The following is a 14,181-nucleotide window of genomic DNA, read 5'->3' on the forward strand; positions in this document are numbered from 1 at the left end:
CTTGCCTGGCTCTCTTTCCATTTGTTGGACTAAATGCCACTCCCTGCCCCCCATCTTCTACCGTATACTTTTCAGTTGAGAGGTCTGGGCTGTGGAGAAGCAGAATGGCAGGAGCAAAAGGCTTTCCAATGCTGGTTCAGTAGGCCCTGTCGCACTGGTGCTGAGGACAGAGATGCCTTCCATACAAGCTCTGTCCTTGAGGCACCCGCAGTTCAGTCTGAGGGGAAAGCTGAGCCTCTGCTGATATAAACTCAGTATGACCTATGCCTCATTATAGATACATGCTCCCTGAGGAGGGAGACCCAATGCCCAGTGGCCCTGGAGGCAGTTGAGGACCTTGACAGATGAGTCAGGGTGTGGGGCTGAGGAAAGAGCATTTCAGGTTGTGGGAACAGCATGAACATAAGGCCAAGAGGAGGGAAAGGGTAGGAACTTCTTGAGAGCATGTGTGTCTCAGTGTGGCAAGGGAAACAGTCTGGAATGTTGACCAGGCTTTGGGGCAGAAGTGACTAGAGGGCTGGGTTGGAAAGGTGGGCAGGACCTGTGCTGTGTGGAGCCTTGGGCCAGAGCATTACCCCATGGCACTTGAAAGCCATGGGATGAGTTAGGCAGTCAGTGGTGTGGTCAGATGATGGGCTAGGGAGAGGCAGGAGGGGGTGCGGCCTGTGGGGCCCAGGGAACAGGGAACGAGGGCAGGGCGGGGAAGGAGAGCTTGAGGAGAGAAGGGATTTGGGCTGTGCTCTGGGAGGTGGCACAGAAGGCGAGAGGCAGGCCCTGGGCACTGGGGGCATGCCCTCAGGCCAACCTGCTGCTAAAGCCCTTCCTGAGTCCTCACCACAGCCTTGCTGCTGCCGTCCCTGTAGAACAGATGAGAAACTAAGGCTCAGAGTTGGAAAGTTACTTGGTGCCATTCAGCAAGAAGGAGAGGAAGTGGGGTCTGAGGCCTTTTGAGCAGCAGTGGAAGGGTCAGACCTTGGGAGAGTCTCTTCCGTCCTCGGATCCCTGTTTCGCCACCATGCCCAGTCGGGAGGTAGTGGTGGTGACCAACACAGGCCTGCTACCTCTGGAGTTCTGGGAGTTGGTGCTCTCATGTCCCTTCTCTCTGGCAGAACCAAGGAGAGCATGTACCACTCGCTGACATATGCCACCATCCTGGAGATGCAGGCCATGATGACTTTTGACCCTCAGGACATCGTGCTGGCTGGCAACATGATGAAGGAGGCACAGATGCTGTGTCAGAGGTCAGGGCCGTGGGGCGCGCAGGGATGAGGTGTTGTGAGGGCCATCCTTCTGTTACCTTTGGGTAACAGATTATTAATGATGCTCCTTCTGGCTAAGAAGATGTGTCCCCAGGTGCTAGGAGCTGTCCCCTCAGTTCTGCCTCAGGAGTCCTGTTGTCTGAGCCAGTCTCTAAGCAGCTTCTGGGGGCCAGACCTGATTTCATGGAGACAAATTCTGGCTCTGTCAGGTAATAGCTCTTTGGTCTTGAGCAAGTCTATCTGGATTCAACTTTCTTCATATGTAAAATAGGTATAAAGATAGGGCATTTATGGGGACCGAATGAGGTCACTGGTCACAGGACCTGGTGCATGATGGGTGTTCAGTACACAGAAACTGCTTGAACGAGTGAATGGCTGAATGGACCCTCAGTGTTTGTGTACAGGTAGTATTGTCTTTCACTGGACACACACTCATAGTTGCCCTTGGCCAGCTGCTGTGCTGGGCACAGGCCACCCTGGGAAACATCAGACCTGGGGGGAGCTGGCTGGTCTGGGAGAAGCCAACAGTGACCTCCCAGCTTGATGCAGGGAAGCTCCAGGGGCTGTGGGGGTCTTGCCAGAGAAGTAGGAAAGGTTTCCTGGAAGAGGCAAAGCTGGAGCTCGGTCCTAAGGGGTGACGAGGACCTGGCTGGGGCTGAGGAAGGAGGGTAGGGGCTCCAAGTAGGGGTAACAGCAGAAGAAAGTGTGTGAGAAAGCCTGGACTCGCTTCAGTGTGTATGGAGTCCCATAGGAATGGTGGCGGAGGCATCTGAGCCCACCCTGGCCCCTTGCTCACCCTCACTGAATGACTTGAGGCCCCTCTTTTCCTCTTCAGGCACCGGAAGAAGTCCTCTGTAACAGACTCCTTTAGCAACCTGGTGCATCGCCCCACGATGGACCAGTTCACAGAAGGTGTGGCATCTGAGTGTCCTCTCACCCACGCTCGCCCTGTTCCAGGCCCAGGGAGGGGTGGGACGGGGCACTTAACTTCCCAGTTTCACGAAGGGGCCAGGCCCTGGCTTTGGTGCTGGGACACCCATGGGTCAGACCTGGGGCCTTTGGAGAAGTTGCTCCCAGGTGAGGAGGGGAGGTCAGGGTGGTGGTGGGGTGGGGGACTCACTTACCTGATGGCATTACCTGCTGAGGACCCAGAAGTTGGGGAAAGAAAACACTGTCACAGGATCCATGCGCTTTTGACCTCCAGGCCAGGGTGGGCTTAGAATTGTGTGTGCACTTAGGTTTACTGGCCTAGTGATCACAGTGATGCCCCAGAGGGGAATGTGGTTTTGGAGGCTGACCCACTGGGATGAGACAGCTGAAAGCAATGGAAGGGATGGTCTGGGCCACCAGGGCCTGTGTGCTGTGGCAGACCTGGCGGTAGTAGCGGCCAGTGGTGAGCAGTGGGGGGCTCTTCCATGCAGGAGCAAATGGCCTTCACCACCCTCAAGAGTCCTTGAAGTTTCCAGCCCAAAACAGTGAATATGACAATGCCACTCCCTCCCTCATGCCTTCCAGAGCTCCCTGATGCCCATGGGCCAAATCTGCAGTAGTCCACCAGCGTTCATGCCTTTGCAACCAGACTGCTGCCTCTCATCTTTCCATGTCTCCTAAGTCTCTCCGTACTCACCCCATTTCAATCTTCTGTGCTTGGCTGTCCCCAAACATTAGAGTTTTTTGCTTCTCCCAGGCCTCTGCCTTGAAAGCTCTTCCTGCCTCATGCTTCCATTCTTTTTCAACTCAGAGGGCCTGACTAGAATGTCCTTTCTTCTGGAAGTCTCTCCTGTCTCCCTGGGCTGCTCTTTCCCTCCTCCTACAGCCTGTCGGCTTCCATGGATCAGGGTCTTCTTTGTTTAGCTATTCATCCCAGCACTTTGTCCTGCCTGGCCCCACAGGGGGCTGGTGCACAGCACCTGCAGTGGTGCTTGGAGAACAAGAGAAGGAAGCTAAGGGCCCTGCACTGATACCCTGGGTGGTGGGCTGGGGAACCAGCTGGAAGGTGGAGGGAGTGTGAGCTAATTCTGGACAGTGGTAAAAGCTCTGGAGGAGCCGGACCACTCCCACCCCCTGCCGCCCCCAATTTCCATGGGTGGAGGGGAAGGGCCTGACTCAGGCTCCTTTTGCCTTCTGGGAAGTAGGGTGGGGAGGATTTGGCCCATGCTGCCTGCCCACAGTCCCAGGAGGCCTCAGGGCTTTGGTTTTCTCCTTGCAGAGGAAATCCACGCTGAGGTCTGCTATGCAGAGTGCCTGCTGCAGAGAGCAGCTCTGACCTTCCTGCAGGTAGGAACCCTCTCCTTGTACAAATGGCCTGGGGATTTCAGATCAGTCACCATCTCCAAGCCGGAAGTAGCTATAGCAGCCACAGCCAGCCTCCTTGTGGTTTAGGAGAGGACCGAGGCTTGGTCACCCCAGCCCTGCCAGCCCAGGCCAGGCTCATGGGCAGCGGTGATGGGCTTTACCCCTCCACACTGAGCACGTGTGTTCCCACCCACTACTAGGATGTGCTCCCACCTCAGGACTGCTGTTTTCTTCCTAAGGGCCCTGTGGGGTGACAGGCATTCCCACAAAGCCTGCTTTATGGTTGATTCATTCAACAAGCAATTTGAATGGATCAAACTTGATTCTATGATATACCAGGCTTTGTGTGTCCATTTTAGTATGTGGTTTTCTATACCTTTCACTGGATGCATGGTGGTGGTTATGTAAATGTACTTATATTAAGAAATCTTCACCTTACTGGCCTGCGAAGGGGAAGGTTAGAGGGGAGGAGCCACTTTCACAGGGTCACCTGATTAGCAACAGCCAGAGTTGGGGTTTGAATTTAGGGCTGGACTCAGAGCCTGTGATCCTCACCACACAGTAGTGATTGAGAAATCCGTCACCTAATAATCTCACCAGAAAGCCTGGGTTAGAACATATAATCATCATGTGAATGTGGGTATTGGGGTAGAGAGGCATATATGAATTTTGTTCTTAGGATACTATTTATTTTTGTTAGCTTTTGTTCTTTTTGTACCTCAGGTAATTAGAATTAGATTAATCCTAAGTTCTCATTCGGGTTACTGTTAATAATTGCATTGTGAGTGGCCTCCTATTTATTTATGTATCCTATTACACATAATAAGTAAATGCCCATGGTTTCCCCCACCCAGCCAGAGGACAGAACACAGCTAGCGAGTCCCCTGGCCCTCTGGGCTCGTCCCCACACTGTCCCCTGCCTCCCTTCATGGGGAAACCACTGCCTAGAGTTTTGTTGATCATCCCCCGCCTTATTTTTTTAAAAATAGTTTTTTCAGCTTTCTGTTGATGTCTTAGCAGCATAGTGTTGTGTTTTAGGTGGCTTCAAGCTTCTTAAGCCCTCAGGCTGTGTGGGAATTGCTTTCTTTACTCACTCAACCATATGCAGTTGTATAATAGTCCCTTCTATGGATATAGCAGTCTGTTTATCCATTCTCCTGCTGAAGGCCATTGGGGTTGTTTGTAGTTACTGGCGGCTGTAAACACTGGTGCTGTGAATGTTCTGGAAGGTGACTTCTGTAGCCCATGTTCTTCCATTTCTCTTGGGCATATCCCCAGGAATGGAACTATATGTGGGCTGTAGGTAGTGGTGCTTTAAATTACAGATGTGGTAAATAGCTGCTTGTTGTGAAAAAACAGAAAAATTCCCCCCTAAAAATGAGCTTCCCCTCTCACTTTCCCATGGTTCGTCCACCTAGAGGAGACACTGTTAACCACCGGGAGTCCCTCCTCCAGGCCCTTCTCCAGGCACTTAGCATATGTAACTATGAGGCTGTGGGTGAGCCCTGGACATTCTGGAGGGTTTGTTTGGCAAGGAAATCCTTATCTCAGGTCCCAGGGGTTCAGGAGGCCTGACCTCAATGCCTGACCCTATCCCTCCAGGGCTCTCCTTTTAGGGCTGGGCCCAAGGTGGGGTAGGCTGGGCCCAGAGCCCTGTGTGATTCTTCCCAAGCCTGTGGCCTGGCTCTTAGCATCTCTCCCTCCTGCAGGATGAGAACATGGTGAGCTTCATCAAGGGCGGCATCAAAGTTCGAAACAGCTACCAGACCTACAAGTAAGTGGGGCTGGTCTGGGCGTGACTGGGTCCACAGCGTCTGCGACTCTGTGCCCCTTAGACCTCTTTGTGGGAGCTAGAGAGCAGGAAGGCGGTAGTGGCAGGAAGCCTAGAATGCCATGTGACCTCAGGCAGATTTCTGCACCCTCAGGACCTCAGTTTTCCAGAATATTATTCCCCTGGTTTTTTGTTGTATCTGTTCATTTGGTTCCCCTGAGTCTATGCCTGACCCTGAGCACAGGAAAATCAGACAGATTCTGGATAAACTGCTTGGTGTGGTAGAGGCTCGGAGGCAGGCACGAGGACTGTCTCTTTGAGAACAGCAACAGAACCCTTACCTATCTGTTAAGACTCAATCCAAATGCCGCTTTCGAATGAAGCCTGCCTTCAACCTTCCAGTACACACTCTCACCCTCCTGAGGGCCAGATCATTTCCATGCCTTCTCAGCTGTGGGCCAGCCATAGGCCTAGTTTAATGGATAAAAGAAATAAGACTCAGTCCAAACACTTCTACTTGATATGGCACCACACTCCTTACCTACAATTCTAAAATCAAAAAAACTTCAAAAGCCCAATTTCTCCCCTCAAGTTTGGCTTAAAACTCATTTTCCACTAAAAGTTGACTTGAATGGACTTGAGACTATGCATCATCTTATTTTCCCCATCATTATAATGTGACTGTTTCCTTGCAGAGATACTGTGAGTTTGATTTCAAGGTCCTGCTGGGATATAAGACCCCATGTAGTATCTGGGTACCACATTACCTTGTGGGTCTGTGTTGGAAGTGGGCTCTGCCCCCTCTAGTTTCCTCCCTAGCTGCCAGAGTGATGTTTCCAAAGCACAGATCCTGTCAGGTCACCCCCTATGAACTCCCTCTTGCTCTTGAAATAAAGTCCCAGGTCATTGCTGAGTCATTCCTGGGAGCTCCTCCTGCCCTCCAAAGCATCTCACTCTGCCTCAGACATTTGGGCCTTCCCTCAGTTCTTCAAACAGGCCAAGCTCATTCCTACTCTGGGGGCTTTTGGACATGCTGTCTCTCTGCTGGGAGCACTCTTTCTGTGCCAGGCGAACCCTCCCCATCCCTAGGTTTCACTCAAATGTCAGCTTCTCAGGGAGACCTTCCCTGAACCCCAGACTAGATCAGGCGCTGGAGTCTTCTTCTTTGAGTCCTTCCTTATCTTCACAGGGACTTGATGGGGGTCTGTCCCCCCGAGCAGGAGAGTTACGAGGTCAGGAGCTTGGTGGCTTTGCTTCTAGCTGTCTCCAGTGCTTGGCATAGAGAGGCCACAGTCAGTGTTTGCTGACTGAAAGCTCTCAAGATGCTCTCAGGGCCCAGGAAGGAGGCCGACGCATCTTTAAACCCTTTGACCTGCCCAGGGCAGGCTGGGATCTGGATTCTGTGTGACTGACAACCAGGATGAAGAGGGCTGAATTTCAACCAAGAGGCTCCAGATAGACTTCTTGAAGGAGGGGGAGTTGGAGTTAGCCTGGTGGCTCTTCACTGGGACATTTGGCAATATTTGGAGACATTTTGGTTGTGACAGCCTTGGGGGAGGTTGCTTCTGGCATCTAGTGGGTGGTGGCCAGGGATACCACTAAACATCCTGGGATAATACAGACAGCCCCCCGCCTCCCCCCGAACGAAGAATTTATCCAGCCTGAAATGTCAGTAGTGCCAGAGTAGAGAAACTGTTCTAGAGAGAATGCAGAGCATGTGCAAACTTTGGACAAGGCAGGTGCACTAGGGCTGATAAGGCTGACGTTCAGGGGCAAGTAGTATCTTGTTATGGAGATGGGGTTAGAAATTCCTCGAATGTCAGCTTTCTGCATTGCCAGAACTCTTACCAATCTACCACCAGCGAGTTCTGGAAACAACTGGGAGTGGGGGGCAACCTTAGTCCCAGCTAGAATGGGGACCTTGCCCCCACTATGTGGCTGAACAAGACTTTGCCTCTCTCCACAGGGAGCTGGACAGCCTTGTGCAGTCCTCACAATACTGCAAGGGAGAAAACCACAGACACTTTGAAGGAGGTGTGAAGCTTGGTGTGGGAGCCTTCAACCTGGTGAGTTGGGAGTGCCCGTACACCTGCTCTGTGCTGGCCTATGGTGCTGGGCCGCATGCTGGCCCCAGGAACCTAGTAGTAAAGCAGGCCTGTTGCCAGCCTCGGATGCACAGAGCTGGCGTTGGGTGGGAGTGGGTGCTGGCGCTGGCTTGAGAAGTTCCTCCGTGCATTTCTCCCCAGGTCAAGTTGAAAGCTTGAAATGCACCAGGGTGGCGGTGTTTATAGGACCAGGAAAAGACAAACACAATAAATCAGGGCCTTTTTCTACTCTGGAGACCTGGTGGTTAAATATTGACCAGTAGCAGGGAGGGAGAAAGGCCTGGAAGCAGTGGGGATCCCACAGGAACAGAAAGCCGAGACCCCTTCCTGGGAGAGGTTAGGGAAAGTTTCATGGAGTGGAGAATATTTGGGTTGGGTCTCAAAGGATCTGTAGGTGGGGAGGGCATTCAAGGCAGAAGGAACAGTGTGAGGTAAGCTAGGCGGGGAGGCTGTGAAGCCCATTCTTGGGAGGAGGAGCTGCTCATCAATAATTTAGACTCTTGGCCCCGGGTGTCCAGAGACCTGTCCAGAAGAGCGTGTGTGGCAGGGTATGGCTCTCTCCCCTCTAGGCAAGATTGTTCCAAGAGCAGGCCTTGGGGCAGGAGTCCCTGCCCCACTCTGGGTTCCAGTTTCCTTTTATTTAAAGTGGGAACAGGGACCCTGGCCTTAGTGCTGAGAAGTTCAAACTGCAGAGTTCATCAGATGCTTTAGCAGGTTATAGCCAGGCTGTCCTGGGTTTGAGAACTGGCTTGCCCTCTGATGAGCTGTGGGGCCTTAGACCTGTCCTGTCACTTATCCCTGCCTCTGTTTTTCCATCTGTCAGATGGGGCAGTGATCTTTCTTGGCAGGACTGTTGAGGATCAGATGCAAAGCCAGAGCCCCTGGTGCAGAGCAGGGGTTCAGTGTGACATCACCAGCTGCTGTCTGATCCTTCACAGTACCCCTGGGAGGAAGGGGCTATTATGGTTCCCAGATGAGGAAACCAAGGCATAGAAAGGCTGTGTAGCTGGTAAAGGTGACCCAGTGGGCACGGTGAGATTGGGAGTTAGACAGTTTGCTCTTAGTTCTCACACTGAGGTGCTTTTCTCTCCAGGGAAGTTGGCTTTCTGAGAAACCTCAGGCCTCCTTGTGGAGATTCTGGAGAGAGGTCCTGCTCCTTCAGGATTTCCTGCAGGACTCTGGGGTTTGGGGAGGAGGGACAGCTCCCACCCCTCCTCATGACCACCTACCTCTGTTTCTACAGACGCTGTCCATGCTTCCTACCAGGATCCTGCGGCTTCTGGAGTTTGTGGGATTTTCAGGAAACAAGGTAACCACCTGCCTTCTGGGACGCTTGACTGCCTCAGCTGGACAGGGTGGGGCGGCAGGGCCGCAGGCCCTGTGTGCCAGTCCTGGCATAGCCCCCCTCAGTGTGTGGCCCTGGACAAGGCCCAGGCCTCTCTGAGCCTCAGTCTGCTCTCCAATCAAATGGGGCCAGTGATCCCTGCCCAGTCCCACACAGGGTGAAGAGGCTGTAGGGTAAGGATGGTGTGAAGAGCAGCTTCGTGCAGTGGCCTGGAATCATGTTCTCTGAGCCTTACAGGTGTCAGCAACCTGGTTTTCCTTTTTTTGGAAGAACTTGAGCAAATTCTTTCCCTTGGAACCATTTTTTTTTTTTTTTTTTGGTCTGGGAGTCACCTAAGAGAAGCACTACTGTGCATTAGGCCTTGAGGACAGAAACCAGAGGACTCAAGTGCCCAGAGACTTTTCCTAAAGGCAGGAATCTGAGTACTAGGTAGCAAATCTGGGAAAGCTCCCTGGTAGAGGAGGCCCATCGTGGTAGAAGGAACAGTGGCCTGAGAGTCAGGAGTCCTGGATCAGTCTAGCCTCATCTCCTCCTCTGTGCATTTTTTGGGTAAAACAAGGGGCTTTTTTGTTTTAGACTGATCAGTGTTTCTCAAACCTGAACTTCCTCTGGACTTTCCTGATTTTTGCCAGATCTGCTCTATATTACTATTTATGTATTATTTTCCCCCAAATGGCTCATATTTTAAATTTAGGTTTATCTAAAGGAAACACTACTACATAGAAAACACATGTTATTTGGCATGATAAGAACATAATCATAACCATAAATCCTACGAGCACCAAGCGGTCTTGCGAAAGCAGGGTGTACGATCTACCAAGGCTGTTTTCCTGCGGGAAGAGGTGTTGAGAGCGACAGTGGTGTTGAACACACACCAGCATAGGACTGGGGCTTTCTCCTGGACACCATCAGGACAGACAGAGAACTGCGAACTGAGATCATTTGGGATCTTGGGATTCTGAGCCTCATGTCTGTCTGGAGACCTGTCCATGGTCCATGGACCAGGTCCCGGGGAACACCGGTTAGAGGCTCCAAAGGTCCCTTTTAGTTTTGTTTCTTAAGAGGGCCCTTGAGTCCTGAGAACAATTTCAGGATGATGACAGGAGGGAGGAGCATGAGAAAGGCCAAGGTGTGGGACAGTGTGGCTTGCCTGGGTTAGGAGGAGAGGGTGGCGAGCCCAAAGTAGGAGAGCCCTCAGACACCAGCCCTGGCTTCATCTTTATCCTGAAGGCAAGGAAGCTGTGGCGGGTTTGAGGCCAGGGATGAGGTAGGTCAGATTTGTGTATTAGAAAGAACGAGAATACCCTGAAGAACAGATGGGGCAGACTGCAGACAGGGATACTAGGGGAGTCTGGCCTCTCCTCCCCAGCCAAGCTCTAGAGTCTTTTTCTCCAGGAATCCTTCCCAGACCACTGTTCTCGTGGTCCCATCTGTGCTCTGCGTCTATGGTTAGGATTATCTGCCTCAAGTTCAGTCTGGCTTCTCTTCCTCCCTGACCAGACCCGGGGCTTCTCAGGGCCTCATTGCTCACCCTGGGGGCCAGCAGGTAAATAAAGGCAGGAATGGGGAAGGAGCTATTGAGGAAGTGGGGGACACCTGGACCCAAGCCTCTGCCCTGGCCTTGGCAGCAATGTCCCCTGCCCCCAGAAAGGTGGCCAGGGTACTGAGAGGGGAGCCTGGCTGAGGGTGGCCCCGCCTGAACGCGGCTGACCTGGCCAGCAGATCCAGATGCAGAGTCCAGTGCTCTTCTGTCCCTGCTCTAGCAGCACGGCCCTCCCAGCGCTCTGGTGACCTCCCTGCCCTACCCCCAGCCTGGGTCCAGCCTCAGCCCACTGCTCTCTCTCCCCCAGGACTACGGGCTGCTGCAGCTAGAGGAGGGAGCGTCCGGACACAGCTTCCGCGCTGTGCTCTGTGTCATGCTGCTGCTCTGCTACCACACCTTCCTCACCTTTGTGCTTGGTAGGAGTGCCCTCGTGGGGGTGGCGGGGAGACAGCCAGAAGGGGGCATCTAGGGTGTGGTTGGCTCTCAGGGCAGGGGACTAGAGGGCAAGGAGCTGCAGACCCTGCTCGGGCCCCCAGGACTGGGGGTGGGCTCTGAAGCCAGAACCAACGAAGCTGCGTCAGCAGTGTTGTGACCTGGCCTGCCGACCGTTCACTTCCTCACAATGTGACCAGGTTCCAGCCTCTGTTTTCTCTTCTGTGAAATGGGGTGGTCATGCCCACCTTGTAGAGGGTGTGAGGGCCTTGTAGGGGGCCCTGGGGGTTGTGGGTACCACTGAGGCGGGCATGGGCTCTTGGTTATTGAGCCTGGCTGGTGTGCCGGGCTGATGTCAGCACTATCTTATTTAATCCTCACATCACCCTGGAGGTAGAAGAATTACCCCCATTTCACAGAGAGGGAAGAGGAGGCCCCAGGAAGCCTCTGGTAGATTGCCGGGGGGGTTCCAAGAGCCGGTGATGGTGATATGTGCTGTCCCCTCGCCTCCTTCAGGTACCGGGAATGTCAACATCGAGGAAGCAGAGAAGCTCTTGAAGCCCTACCTGAAGCGATACCCTAAGGTGGGCCCCCCCCCTGCCCTCCTGCTGGCACCAGCCCCTGCCCATGTGTGCCCTGCGTGCCCACACAGATCTGTGTGCGTGTCATTGCAGGGGGCCATCTTCCTGTTCTTCGCCGGGCGGATCGAAGCCATAAAAGGCAATGTTGACACAGTGAGTAAGGGAGGGGACGGAGCCAGTGCTGGTGACCCCTTGTGGTCTCCCAGACCAGTGGGTGGACTCTGGGAGGAGGGCTCCAAGAGAGAACCAACAAGAGAGCAGGGGTGGGAGAAGCAATTTGGAATGGGGCAGCCTGGGAAGATGAGGGAGGAGGTGGCATTCGTGGTGAGGAAGACCTGACGGGGAGATGCAGGACTGTAGCATTCCTGCACCTGGAGGTCCTTTGGTGAGCTGGGGTGGGAAGCCCCGCTTACTCAGGCCATGGTGACAGGCATTGCGAGTGGAGCAGCAGTGCCAGGGTGTGAGGTGGGCACCTTGATGACCTGGCTGGGGGTCTCCATAGATGGGAGGGAGCCATCGAAGGGGTTCGAGAGAGGAGGGACACGGGCCTGGCTGAGTCCCCAGGAGGGACTGTACAATGTAGAGTTCTGGGGTCTCCATCTGGTCTTGGCTGTGATTCCTCAACAGCAAGTCCAGGTCCTTTCGTGGGAGCTACTGGAAACTTTGGAGTTTCCTGTGAGGCACAAACCATGTATCACTTTCATATTAATACTTTCCACTGCCTCCTGTCCTTCCATTACAGCTCCATCCCATCCTTTCATTCTGTGTAGGAAGACTAGAGTCCCAGGGAGGGGTAGTAACTGGGCCCAAGCTCGTCCTATAAGACTTAGTCAATAGAACCAGGCCTGGAGCCCAGAACTCCTGCCTGCTCTCCCTCCCTGAGCCTGGCACAGGGCTGGACCACTGTGCGCTGGAGGAGGCTGGGCTTGCTATGGAATGGGGCAGGGTGGTGGGACCATGAGGCTGACCAGCAGGTGCCCGCAGGCCATCCAGCGGTTCGAGGAGTGCTGTGAGGCCCAGCAGCACTGGAAGCAGTTCCACCACATGTGCTACTGGGAGCTGATGTGGTGCTTCACCTACAAGGGCCAGTGGAAGATGGCCTACTTCTATGCCGACCTGCTCAGCAAGGAGAACTCCTGGTCCAAGGTGGGCTGTCACCAGGTGCTGGGGCTCTTGGGGGACCAGGCCAACCCCGTCTGGCCATTGAGGCCCTGAGACCCAGGGCCAAACCCTTGACTAAAAGCCTTTTTCAGCTGGAATTTAACAGAACCATAAGTTCTAAGAGGACTCAGGGTTGGTAGGAACTAAAGACCGTGAGGAGCAGATAAAGTTTAGAACTACAGTGTCAGTCAAGATTTTTTAGTCACAAGGGACAGAAGCATGGCCCAACTAGCTGTCTAGGTGAGCGCTGACTAAGAGAACATTCTGTTATGGTAGAGGTAGCCCCCAGCTACATGGGCACATTGTGTTAGTGCAAACTGGGTGCTTTCAATTTTATTTAATTTTAATTCAAATTTAAACTTAAAAAGTCACTTGGGGTTAGTGGCCACTAAATATGGACTATGCAGGTTGAAAACACAAAAGGCTCTTTGGTTCATAGAACTGAAAATTCTAGGCACAAATGATTTCAGGTAGGGCTGGATCCAGGAATTCAAATTATGTCACCTGGGCTTGACATTTTTCCATCTGTGGCTGTACTCTGCCCTTTGACATCTTTGCTGTGCAGGAGGGTTTTCTCCTTGTGACAGGGTGGCTATGGACTGCCTGACCCTAACTCACATCTTCCCTTTGGTTTCAACCATAGTCCCACAGTCGAGGTTCACTGGTCTGGCATAGATCACATGTCAGTGCTTGGAAACAGGAGTGGAAAGACACCTCATGGATCAAGAATAGGAGAGGCGTGGTTCTCCAGAAAAAAATAAGGTCCCCAGAAAAAGTGTTGGTTGGTGGGAGGAGGCATTAAAGAGATGCTATAAAGGCAAAATAAGGCACAGCAGATGCCCACAGTGAATGAAAACTTATGACATTATGGTAAGTGGTAAAACAAGTATTAGCCATTATCATCACAGTAACGATACCAGAGAATGCTGAACTAAGACTCAGAATCACAGAGATCATCAGAGAGCATCCAGTTCGGTATTGGCAAATACACAAACCATGTGTCTCAATGACCAGAAATCCTGATTTTTCATCCCTCCCCTACCTTTTCAGTACCTCTGCCAAGACAAAGCTGAAAGGGAATTCTTTGGGTCTGGGGCAGGCGGGGCTGGAGGAGGGGGCAGGCTTTCACTGAGCTCTTGCTGTGTGCCCAGCACTTGCTGTTTCTCTATAGCACACCCGATGAGGTAGGAGTTGCCTCCACTGGGTGCACAGGGACATGGAGGCCAAGAGAAGGTATGTGACTTCCCTGGCCCACACAGCTGCTGGTGACAGACACTGGATTTGAAGACAGCTCTGTGTGACTCAAAGGCCTTTGCTTTTCCCTTGTTACCTTAAGTCCCACCTAGGAGGCCCCTCTTGCCCTGAGACCACCTTGCTATTGAAGGTGCTCCCTCAGACCCAGTCCCTGTGGGCCTGGCATTCATTCCGCATCACCTCCCACCACTGACAGGAACACAACCTCAGGGAACCTTGTTGAACTAAAGTGACCTAGAAGTGTTCCTATGGAGGGAGGCAGGCAGCTGGGTTCACATACACAGGGAAGAAGAGGCCTGGGGTGGCCTCGCAGCTGCTGGGAGGAGCTGAGGGGAGGCCAGGCCTCCCAGGTGTCAGGAAGTCTGGCTGTGAATCAGCTCCATTGCCAGCTCACTGACTTTGAGGTGGTCAGCCCCCTCTCTCTGTAGTGCTTTC

General features: G+C 53.0%; 1 protein-coding gene across 10 annotated transcripts in view; it reads left to right on the forward strand.

Moving 5' to 3' along the window:
- TTC39A (tetratricopeptide repeat domain 39A) overlaps positions 1-14,181 on the forward strand; it is a 52,613-nt gene that overhangs the window by 25,555 nt on the left and 12,877 nt on the right. For all 10 annotated transcript variants that reach the window (XM_032361174.1, XM_032361177.1, XM_032361178.1 and 7 more), the window contains exons 3-12: positions 1,110-1,241; positions 2,095-2,171; positions 3,469-3,536; positions 5,264-5,328; positions 7,292-7,391; positions 8,674-8,739; positions 10,626-10,734; positions 11,267-11,334; positions 11,425-11,484; positions 12,316-12,477. In XM_032361174.1, coding sequence (XP_032217065.1) covers positions 1,110-1,241; positions 2,095-2,171; positions 3,469-3,536; positions 5,264-5,328; positions 7,292-7,391; positions 8,674-8,739; positions 10,626-10,734; positions 11,267-11,334; positions 11,425-11,484; positions 12,316-12,477 — 907 coding nt within the window. The remainder of the gene's footprint in view (positions 1-1,109; positions 1,242-2,094; positions 2,172-3,468; positions 3,537-5,263; positions 5,329-7,291; positions 7,392-8,673; positions 8,740-10,625; positions 10,735-11,266; positions 11,335-11,424; positions 11,485-12,315; positions 12,478-14,181) is intronic.

The sequence above is a fragment of the Mustela erminea genome, chromosome 10 (assembly GCF_009829155.1).
Source record: "Mustela erminea isolate mMusErm1 chromosome 10, mMusErm1.Pri, whole genome shotgun sequence".
In the NCBI taxonomy this organism is placed as follows: Eukaryota; Metazoa; Chordata; class Mammalia; order Carnivora; family Mustelidae; genus Mustela; species Mustela erminea.